This window comes from Leptopilina heterotoma, unplaced genomic scaffold (genome assembly GCF_015476425.1).
Source record: "Leptopilina heterotoma isolate Lh14 unplaced genomic scaffold, ASM1547642v1 Lhet_58, whole genome shotgun sequence".
Classification (NCBI taxonomy): domain Eukaryota; kingdom Metazoa; phylum Arthropoda; class Insecta; order Hymenoptera; family Figitidae; genus Leptopilina; species Leptopilina heterotoma.
Window position 1 is genome coordinate 3,075,311 of NW_025111131.1, and position 12,429 is coordinate 3,087,739.

The 12,429-nt window shown below is 26.6% G+C and overlaps 1 protein-coding gene across 50 annotated transcripts in view; it reads right to left on the minus strand.

Moving 5' to 3' along the window:
* The window catches only part of LOC122508873 (Down syndrome cell adhesion molecule-like protein Dscam2), a 176,013-nt gene that overhangs the window by 159,567 nt on the left and 4,017 nt on the right, over nucleotides 1-12,429 (minus strand). For 24 of the 50 annotated variants that reach the window (XM_043622473.1, XM_043622483.1, XM_043622481.1 and 21 more), the window contains exons 4-5: nucleotides 11,100-11,238; nucleotides 1,477-1,641 (exon numbers count right to left, since the gene is read on the minus strand). In XM_043622473.1, coding sequence (XP_043478408.1) covers nucleotides 1,477-1,641; nucleotides 11,100-11,238 — 304 coding nt within the window. Of the gene's footprint in view, nucleotides 1-175; nucleotides 338-1,476; nucleotides 1,642-11,099; nucleotides 11,239-12,429 lie in introns of all 50 variants that reach the window. The other 26 variants (XM_043622474.1, XM_043622482.1, XM_043622477.1 and 23 more) reach the window with 2 other exon arrangements.

Consider the following 12,429-nt stretch of genomic DNA (forward strand, 5'->3'; position numbering starts at 1 on the left):
TGTAAATACAATTCTCATTGTCAGATTTTCATTAGCTTAATCGGTATTTTGAATTTTTCAAAAATACTGTTTCGCGTTATTAAAACATAAATTGCCATAACTGATTCGCTTCAGGAAATATTCATCATTGCAAAGAAGAATACAATTACATTTATTCGTATTCTTTTAAAACTACCATTATCATTAACAGGATCAAATGAATTTCCTTGATCATCTTGCCAACCGACAACTTGTACAAATTCTACAACAAAGCTTGGAATACTGCATTTTAGAATGGCTGCGTTGCCACGAATAACATATTCGTTGTTGACTTCTGACTGATAATACTGATGTACCACTGAAAGGGATTTCAAATTATTACCTAATAATTATAAATATTATACGCCATCTTCTATTTTTGTTGACTATTGAAAAGAGATTTCATATTGTTCTCAAACAATTAAGTTTACCTGCATATTACTAATCCTAAAAATGGAGAATTGAAAGCATATTAACTTTTTGCATATTGTTATAAGATATGAAATAAAACTAAAACATTAGCAGCCGATACAGGCGCTCAAAAAGAAAATCACATTTATATCCCCGATTAATTTTCAACATATTAATTAAAATAACTTAATCTATAGAATGAATGTTTTCAGCCTTTTCTATTTAGGAGTTTTTGTAAAACACATGTTTATTTTACTAACCCATTTTACAAACCCAGAATTCTGAATAGTTTTTCTTATATTTGACCAAAATACTTTTACTATGTAATCATTGCTAATTACTTAAAATTTAAATGTTTAAGCACTGAAAATGTATTCAACAAAATAATTTTGACACTTCAATTCTTTTTAGCAGATTTTTCATTGAGTTAAATATTAAAAGTAGAATTTTTCACAAATATTTTATTGAATGTCAGCAATTTTAGAAAATTTCCAGCTTTTATGAAATAGAAGGGACAACATATTCATTTTTTCCTTCTACCCAATTTAAAGTCGCTTTCTAATATTTTGGTAATTCTCAACTTTATTTAGTGTAAATCAGGATGACTATCAAGTACCGCTTCTTCAACACAGATATTAACAAAGTGGCTAAAAGTTTTGAGAATTTCTGGTAAGAAGAATTTAAAGGTCATAAAATTTAGTTGAGACGCTAAAAATTATTGTAAAAGTATTACACTAAAATTCTTAATGTGCTCCAAATTGAGCATAAATATAGTCTGTTGTGCCTTAAATGTTTGAATAACTAATAATACTGCTTCATATCATTATTTAATTATTATCTACATGACAAAAGGATTACTGTTAAAATGATTCTTTCGTTCGTTCATTTTATGATATTCTTATTTTCATTGCTTTAATTATTTTTTAAAAATCTAATAAAAAGACTTTTCTAATTATTCTCGCGTTGATAATTGAATAAAAATTGATTATCTGTTATAATTCAGAAAGCCTAATTTAAAAAAATATGATGCACTACTTAATATTGTACCCATTTCAGTATCTTGTCGTACGAATTCTTCCCCCTGATCTGTGTGCCATGATAGCACTGTTACAAAATCAGCTACGAATGATGGTACAACACATTTGAGTACAGCACTGTTACCTCGAATAGCGTACTCCTTGTTAACATCCGTATCATAAAACTGCATCACAACTAGGGATAAACATTCAAATAAATACTCTTTTTCTTCGACGATTAATTATATTAAGTTTAAGAATATAGCTCATTTTGTAGGCTCATGAATAATCCTTAAGAGGATCTTAAGCAGATCTAAAATGGTTAAAAATCGGGAACGACCGTTTCTTGAAAAATATAAGATCATAATATCTTATATTCTATAAGATTATTATAATATTATTTATTACCTATAAATTTGGTAAACTCATTTTTCATCATAAATACATAGGATGAAGATTTTATTTGTTCTTCTTCTTCTTCGACTAGTCAGGCCAATTCACTTGTAATTATTTATCATTTTAATTTGATTTTTGTAATTCTTTTTGGTAACAATTGTGAATACTATTTTCTTCTTATTATATGATTTTGACGACCAATAGATTGGTGCATTATTGGTAAAATGAACCAGGGATGGATAGTATAGGTAAGTATAGTTCTAAATTGTCAGAGGTAGGGTTCCATAGATATGCTTTTCTAGCTTTTTGTTTTTCTATTAACGATTCGGAACCACCATGATTAACACTTAAGGGACCACCATGATGGTTTTACTAGAGAGTTAGGGCCCGTTTTATTAGGGACATATGCTCCCGATTTAATTAAGTTGTCATTTATAATTGAGATCAGTCTTTCATATTTGCCAAGGACGTCACTTGATCAAGCTCGAGCATATCTTCCGAAATCAAGATATGGAATCTCAACCAAATTTCGAGTATATATATAATAATTCTCTCGAAGCTCCTTTCCTAGTAATGATGGAATTCATCAACATACAAAGGAATCTAGGTAGGTTGTATCCAGTAGCTATAGGCAAATTGGTAGGCAGATTCATTAATGGTAACAGGAAAGTATATGTTAGTGGAATTAACCAAATAAAAATTTTCTGAGAGACACTCAGTGATGCTAACTTTCTTCTTTAGTCAGAGGACATTGAAAAAGCCGAGTACAGGACATATATTCCTGAATCATTTATCCTACGTAAATGTACGATAAAAGTACAGGAGAACCTCCCCTCTCCTTCCGAAGAATTATCCTCTCAAATTCATTTTTATTGAGAAATTACAAATGGAAAGATAACCCACTTATCCCAAAACTATAATTACTAAAAGAGAAACTAACACCGCAAACTCAAAAATTACGAAACAAGATACACATTACTAAATTCATACAACAGAATAGTTCCTCTAGCTCTATATCGATACAGTGCCTTCTGGACATCGTACTTCCACTGGGAATGGAAAGCGATTTCCTCCCCGGTGGAGTGCGATCTCCTGACAGACTATATGAATTTAAAAATCGTTCTCACTCTGAAAGACTGTTCAGAGAGCATATTCAAATGAAATATGTGAACTACACTATTATTTACACGGACGCTTCATACAATAGAAAACTTTCTAAGGCTTCAGCGGCAATCTTTGTTGAGGGACGAGACTACCACACTGGAACCCTCCTCCAGTTTGGTACTTTTGTTATCACGGCAGAAATGTATGCCATTTTTAGATCGATATTGTACGCTGAGAATCACTCATTGATAAGGGTCCTGATTGTTTCTGATTCGCTCTCGGCCTTGAATTGTGTTTTTATTGTTGATCTTATTATGTGTATTTTTTAATAAAATTAAGTTTCACAAATAGAAAAATTATTTTATTTTGTTGTTTTCAAGAAAAGGTCGTTGCAGTTTAGGCTGTTGGGAACTGCTCATATTTAATTTTCTAACAATATATTTTTTTAATAATTACAACAAATAAAATATTCATTCTATGTACTTATGATAAAAAATGAGTTCTCCAAATTTATAAGTTATAATATTTTATATTTTCCAAGAAACAGTCGTCGCAGATTTCTAACCATTTTAGATCTGCATTGTCGATAAGTGGGATCCCCTTAATTGTCATTTAACCGAATTCATATACATTAAGAGGAATTTCACTCAAAAGATGTCCTGTTCCTAAGCTTCAATTGGACATATACTGAACTAAAAACTTTCGATACAAGATAAACTGTTATTCGGTGTCTTGTGAAGTGTCATATTCTTTATTTTCACGTTTAAAATATCTGTCGGATTGGGACAATACATTTTCTGAATTCAGAAATCAGTCCAATTAAAAAATGTCGCTTTATCGAATTCAAGAAACGACGTTCCAATTCGAAACCTAGACCACCTAATTTATTTTTTACAGGGATTTAAACAAATTGACAGTCGCCCAGACAATTGTCACTTAAATTTAAAATGAAGATTGGAATGCTGTATAAAAGATCTATCAAGAAACAATTCTGTAAAGCGATATAAATTTTTAATATCAAGGTAACGAATCTAATATATTTTAGAAAAATTATTGCAAATACAATAAAATATTATAGGCATTAATGAATAAAATTTTTAAAACACCATTTTATTGATTAAATAAAGTGTTGATACCCTTATCTTGTATTTAATGCCCCGTTCTGGTTGTTGATGCAATAAGAAAATTTGCAGAAAGATTAAAAATTTACTGTACAATTCAGTCGTCTTTTAAAAAAAGTCTTCATTTTTTGCCAAAATTAATATCTGACTCTTGACTATTATAGAGCTCGGAAATATTATTAAAGTAACGGGTCTTAAATTAAAATTGGTATATTTATATACTTGAAAATTAATTGAAACCACTAAAAATATAACTTTCTTAATTGTTTAATAACTCGTACAAAAGTTAATAAATTCTTTTGATATTCTCCAAAAATATACAGCTCTTTGAATCGTTAAAAAATTTACCAAAGATGGATACGATCGGACAAATATTTTATAAAAAATTGCATTTGTTAACTAAAAGCATGGTTTTTTAAAATGGAATTTCTTTATTTTTGACGGATGAAAATAATATTTTTTGTCTTGTTCTCTTCATGAAATGCTAATCTATCAATCACAATTTGTGGCTAACTGAAGTTTTGCAAAAAAAACTGTTTTTTGGAGAGGCTAATTTTTTCCATATAAACAATTAAACACTGTAGCGATAATTTTTACTTTAACAATTTGAGATAAACGCCATTCAAATAGATTTGACCTAGCATTAAAGGGGTGGGAGAAAATTTTACAATTTTGAAAAAATCCTAGATATTAGTTTATTCGAGTTTATCAATATTTTTAGTTGCTTCTTCGATAATTTGTTAGTTATATTATTCTTTAAAAAATTTGCAAACTTTTCAACAAACGATTTGATAAGGAAAAATCGAGTAAAAGTAGAGTTTGATATTAAACTGGCTCGCGACGGTGCTATAACTTTGGAATAAATTATCGAATTTTAATCATCCTTTTTTTAAATTGGGCTAACTTTTTCTCAGGATTTAAAATCTTTTATCACTTCTTTAAAAAACTTATAAACAATACGAGAGAATTAATATTTATTATTTTTTAATTTTTATATTTGCAAAATAAATTGTTATTAATTTAATAAATTGTTCTTCCTACATTACTAATTGAAAAAACTATTGTTATAAATCAAATTCATAAAAAATAGTTTTATTTTTAAAAAAATTTGTTAACTTTTGTACGAGTTATTAAACAATTAAGGAAGTGACATTTTTAGTGGCAATTAATTTTCAAGTAAACAAATATACCAATTTTAATTTAAGACCCGCTCTACAATTATTAATCACACACAGTCATGGAAAGAAACACAGGGCGACTGGACTATTAACTTTGCTGCATGGAGCAAATTGTCTTCAAAATTCCACAGCATCAACAAGCCGTTTTTCTCAAATGAAAAATTAATAATAATTAATTAATTGTAAATAATAGTGATTTTTAAATTATTTAAATTTAAATTTAAACTATTTAAATTGACTTTATATTTCTCCATTTTTAAATCTTTCTGAAATTTTTGTTATACTTAGACCATAAATTATATTAAAAATTCGCACGATTTACATAAAATTCTGACTGAATGACATTTTGAAATTAAATTTTCTGGAAACGGGTATAGAATATTATATTATACAAATTGTTACACGTGTTAGTAAAATCACAGTATAGGGTAAACATTCGTCAAAAATGATACCTCTGAAAATTTTTTGGCTTCAGATTTTGTACAATTACCTTCAAATTGTACCACTAATGAACCTCTGTGAAATTTTTAAAAGAGACAGACTTAGTGTGACTTTTTTGATAAAGCTATTAAAGGAAAAAGAATCATTTTAACAAATTTTTTTCAAATTTGAGAATTAACTATAATAATCTTCGTATTCACTCATTCTTTCATTTTGCTGTCCCTCACACCCTGAATTTCGTCTTTTATGTATACTTTTGTTTTCTGTTAAGTTTAGTGTATTATATTATGTTACAATTATTTTTATTTTATCATTAATTCAAAATAATTATTATGTATTATGTTTATAATATATGGGGAAATCTCACGAAATAGGGACAAATTGGGTACTAAGATATCTGTGCCACAAAAAGCTTCCATATTGTTAATCCACATTTCTATACATTTGCTAAATACTATTTCGCGGCTAAGATATAAAAAAATTCTTGTAAGTGAAGGATAGAAAAAGATAGATTAAACAAGTGTACCAATTATAATATTCGAGATAATGAGCTGTTTATAACGGTTATTGCATTTCAAAATAATTTTTTTTTTCATAAAAAAAAAACTAGTGCTCGTTCAAAAATTGGCAACTGCTCGCACTCGTTACGAAATATACTATTACAACATAAAGTCCCCATTTCATGAGATTTCCCCATACCTACTTAATTTATTTTATAATTAATTAAAAGAAATGTTTATAAATTTCTCAAAATTTATTGTTTTTATTTAATAATTATTTATTTTTTTATTTAAATTTAAACAGGCAGAAAACAAATTATTTCCAATTGTACAAAGTACTAAATGCATTAACTAGGTATTTTAATAAATTTAATTTGTGCTAAAAATGTCATAGAGAAAAAAAGTCTGCAAATTTTTTATCCTGTTTCTAAAAAATTAAAACATTGTAACGAAAATTGTAATGATAAATAGAAATCAGTAGAATTTCTGTCCTTTCTTTTCATTAAAAGACTAAAGTTTCGTTAAATAACGTTTTTTGACAAATCGAAACAATGCAGAATTTTTATTCTTTTCTTAAGGGAGAGAGACCCAAGATGGACATTTCGTTTAAAATTTTTGTATAAAGTAGCAGCACCTTATGCTTTTTGTTATATTTGTTGTTAGTATAGACGAATTTTTTATGCACATTTGAAGGGAAAACAGCAATTTGTTTTTATTCTGCACACACCTCTTGAAATTTGTGTCTTACAAAGTTTTCTCACAATTTATTCTTAATTCGATAGAGTTATTTAAATTTTTGATTTTCTATAAGTATTTATTGTTAAAATACTACTTATTTATTGTCCAATAATATTCTAAAATGATTTTTTCAAAATTTTGTTTGAATACACATTTTTACTGAGGATTAAAAAATTGTGCCATGGTCCCTAAAAGATGGACACTTTAGAAATCCTAAGGTGAACACCACACTGTACAAATAAATCTTACTTTCAGCCTAATTTGACTAAAACCACATACATTAGTAATATTTTAACTGCATTATAACCTTAAACATGTGATTCTAAGTCCCGAAATTGACTTAATCTAGCTTTAAGCATAAAAGTAAGCTACTTTTCATTTATTCTAATTGTAAGATGTAAACGGTTTCAAGCATTGTTCTCTATTTTCTTATTTACTTTTGTTTTCGATTATGCACATTGTTCAATAGATTATACTACAGTATATTATTATAAAATTTTTCTTTTTATGAAAATGCTGTAAGTAAAGAGTGAGTTACATTATATTGTAATTTTAAATAAGTTAGAGTTAATTATGAGATGAATTTCCTTGTAATATTATTGCAGGCACCACAGTACCTTTTATCTTAAAAAAAAAAGTGAAAAGGGGAATTTTTTTTCGTCAGAAAGGGGACAAAAAATACACTAAACAATAAATTCAAATGTGTTACAATTTATGTTAACAATGTGTTAATATTCAAATTTCTTACAGTTTTGGATTCTTTGTTAAAAAATAATTTTAATATTTAAGAAAATTTTTAAATATTTACGTTATATAAACAATAGAAAAATAAAATACTTATATTTAAGTGTTTTTGATATATCTTTTTTATAAACTCTTCTATTATATCAGAAAGCCAAAAAAACTCGAAACCATTTAAGAAAGTTCATCCAACGAAATGCAGTCTTTAAAAAAAATAATAATCATTTATAACATTTACAAACTTTTGAAATTTTATTATTAATACAATTTTCTGAAAAAACAAATATTAATTTCCAAGAAAAAATATTTAAAACCTGCAAAAAATTATTTGTTTATAGAATTTACACATATAATAATGTGTAAATCATATAAAAATAATTCTAAAAATAATCGTGCATTCTGTTGGATGAAGCACCTTAATATTTATATTTTACTCTTTAAGTTTAGACCAAAATTATTTACAAATATTCAGTATTTTCTTTAAAATCTATAAAAATAACTTCTCTTGCTCTAAATTTTTCAAAGAATTTAAATTACAAATTCGTCGTTTCTATTCATTTGTTTTATGAGTTAACTATATTTTCATATTTATATTATTAAATTAGTTATATCTTGGCCCATTGGATTCTAAATTTAATTAACCTCAAATTGATTCTAGTTTGATAAGTTATACATCAATTTTTATAGAAATATTTGAATTTAAAGTGAAGCAAGCATTTAAAAGCAAACAATCCAAATGTACTGAAACTTTGTGATCCAAGTGTATTATTTATGTCGTAAACAAAATAATTATATATTGTGTTGTGTTAATAATCTAAATCAAAAATTAAAAAATTGAAAAAAGGGGACCAACTGTGATGCCTGTTATTGAATAGAATATAATTTTTAATAAACTGCAATTATGTTCATATAAATTTGATTTGTGTCCTAAAGAAAAGAAACTTTTATTGCTTTTTAATTAAAACTTTAATTGATTTATAAAATCAACAATTTAAGTTTACAGGGTGGCCACTAAAAGTTAGAAAAAAAATTCCAGGCTAATTCCCGGTTTTCCAGGCTAATATATATTTTTTTCCCGGTTAGTTACACAGGCCTGCAAAATTAGTTTCTTATGTTGTTTTGTCTACTAAACACGATCCCGGGTCCTAAAATTGCCCTTCATTTCAGGATATTGAGAAAAGTAAGGGTAAAGAGCCCAAAAAAGTTTTTTTTAGGGTTTACAACATTTTTTTTCTCTTTAATCTGGCGTGCTAGAGATTTCGGCAAGGTTTTAAATTAAAGCTTAAAACGTGAATTTTAAGAATCAATGCAAAACACAAAAAAAGCAAGGATTTTGGAAAAAGTAAGGTTACAGACTCGAAATAAATTTTTTTCGTTATTTTTGATATGGGAATTGTTTCTAATATAGTTTTGTCCACTGAACAAGATCCTGAATCCTAAAATTGCCCATCACGTCAAGATTTTAAGAAAAGTGGGGTAAAGACTCCAAAAACGTGTTTTGAGGGTTTTCAGTATTTTTTTCTCTTTAACCTGACGCGCTAGAAATCTCTACATATAGGGTAAACGCGCCAATTACTGCGATTTCTCCAATTACTGGGATTTTTGGGAAAATACTATTATTTACTATTATAGAATAATATAATATTTGAATAAGTTTGAAAAAATTATTTTCGACCTTAATAAAATTCTTTCGTAAAAAGTAATTGGTGGCCCTGAAGAGGGCCGTTTATTCACAATCATCCATTCTTTTAATGCCATACCCGACTATCAAGTTTTAGGACAATTGGATCGATTTTCAAAAAAGTCGTCCGTCATATTGGGCACATTTTGAAGTTTGAAAATCTAACATTGGATTCGTAATTTTTGTCGTGGGTCTTGTAGTGTAGGATTTAAGCTTTAAGGAAAATCCCTCATAAGAAGTGTGCAAAATGTGTCAAAATTCAAATTTTTTTTTCTCGCTTATTTTATTATAAAAGTTAAAAAAAAACCTTTTTGCATAATGAAAAGTATAATTTAAAGTATTAAAAACAATAAAAAAATTATATTTTTTATATTATGTTAGGCTGTAGAGGGCGTCAAAATCGATGCTTTTATTTTGAGACGTTCCGCGGTTGCAGGTCTAGGGCCATTCCCAGTGGTCTAAAATAAAAACCCAAAAGAACTTTTACAGTTGAGATACTAATCTAGTGGTTATACCTAAAATTACCTTAAAAATCAAAATTTAAAAAAATGACACGACTTTTAACAAAAAAAAATTGAAAAATTACCTTTTTTTCTCCACATTTTTTATTAAAAAAATTATAAAAAAGTATTAAAAAATTTTCTTTTTCAGATTTTTTAGGTATACCCACTAAAGAATATATTTTTTAACAATATGCAAAAAAAATTAGAAAGAAACATTCATCCGTTTACTCAGAATCCCTGCAACCGATTTAAAAACAGCGTTTTGAGAAAAACGCAGTTAAAATTTAAGTACGATTTTTTCAGATTTATTGTTAATTGGTTTTTATAAGAACTTACAAAATTTTAATTTGCTATCCTAGGTCAATAAAGTAAGTTATAAGCTTCCTGATAAGCCTTTTCATGTTCGTCGCGAGCCTTTTTATTGTCAAAAACCATACAAAATTGAGTAATTCAATGCATTTTGAACTGATATTTATAATGATATCTCGCGAACCGAATAAGATTTTTTAACGTTTTTGGTCTTAAATTAAAGATAAGACTTAAAGGATCACATCTATATAAGTTTTAAATTTTGTCTACAATTTTCAAAAAATATGTCAGAGTTTAAAAAATTGTCAAAAAAACTTTAATTTTTTAATTTTCTTTTTCAAATTTATCGATTGTTAAAATCTTTGTGTAATTTCTTAAAATTTCGAATTTTATATTATTTAACATTGAATATTCTAAGCTTTCTAAGGGCAGATTTCTCAAGTTTCTTACATTATTTTTTTCAGGAATATCATGATTTAAAGATTGGTATGTTTTTGGGCCATGCGCGTGGAGCCACTCTGACGGTAGTGTGATTTACTATGACTTTTGATAGGAGCTAAATTTCGTCATAAAATTTAAAACCTTTATTCTAGAGATATTAAGGATTTTAAAAAAGCAAGAAAAAAAATTCGAAGAAAAATTTTTTTCTCATGAGTAATCCCCCTTAATTTAAGACTATGTAGAAGTTTCTAGCACGTCAGGTTTAATGAAAAAAAATACTGAAAACCTTCAAAAACACGTTTTTTAGTGTCTTTATATAATAGATTTAGCGATTTTGTCTGTAAATGTCATAATTCCCGGTTTTTATTAAAAATCCCGGCTTTTTCCAGGCTTTTTCCCGGTCAGTGGCCACCCTGCAGTTATTAAAAAATTATTTACTATTTTATTAGCAAATAATGTATTAAAATTAGAGGTAAACTAAAAAAAAAGATGTAAACTTACCAGCTCTCACATTAACATCGCGACTGTGTACTGATCCAACGGAAGATTTCGCTAGACAGATGTAAATTTGTGCATGAACTTCCTGACGATAATCTTCAGCACGGAATGGTGGAAATACTAAATTTCCATTTGGCAACACCTAAATTATAGACGCATTTATTAATACTCAGTAATATTTTCTAACAAAAAATTAACGCCAAAATAAAATTGTAAGTTTTCTTTAAATTTTCAGGGTTGCCACAAGAAATTAATTTTGTTTGTCCCTGATTTCCAGACAAAATTTCTAATTTTTCCCTGACCCTAAGGAATATTCTGATTCACTCTAAAAATTATTAGATAATCGAAAAAACTGTTCAATTACATTTATTTACGAATTTCTTTAATTGTCAAATTATTCAAAAACGCCAAAAACTTCATTTTTAAATAAATATTTAATCATTATTATTATTCCATGTGAATTAATGTTTTCAAAATTTTATGTTCAAACCTTTTGAAATTAAATAAGTTTTAATATTTAATTTAACATTCCATAAAAATTTTCAAAAAAAATTTAATTATTTCTAAAAATTTTAATAAAATCCTTTTCAAGAATTCAATTATTTTTATAAGTAATACAATTTTTTACATGAATTTAATTATTTAAAAAAATGTAATAAAATTCGTTGTAAGAATTCAATTATTTTCATAAATAATAAAATTTTTCATAGAATTTCAATTATTTTTTTCGTTGTAAGAATTCAATTATTTTCATAAATAATAAAATTTTTCATAGAATTTCAATTATTTTTAATAAATTGCTAGAAAAATGTAATTATTTTCAAACATTTTGTACAAAAATTCAATTACATTTCACAAATAATGAAATTCTTCGCTGAAATTCAAATTTTTTCAAAATCTACTATTTTAATAAAATTTCTCAAAAGAATTCAATTATTAAAAAAAATGTAATAAAATTCGTTGCAAGAATTTAATTATTCTCCTAAATAATAAAATTTTGCACGGGGTTTCAATTATTTGTAATACAATTTTAAGTAAATTTATCAAAAAATGTAATTATTTTGGATAATATTATTAAAATTCTTCAAATGAATTCAATTATTAATTATTTATTACTTCCTCATAGAGGAAGTATTGTAATACCAAAATTTTTCGAGTTCGATTTTTTGACATATCTTTATGTTATTTGACCTCAGTAGTTCAAAAATGACATTTTTAAAAAATGTCATTCCGTATGTGTGTGTGTGTGTGTGTGTGTGTGTAAACATCACATTTTCATAAATATCTCGAAATCTTGAAGAGCTTTTGGGATGAATTTTTTTTTAAATTGTAG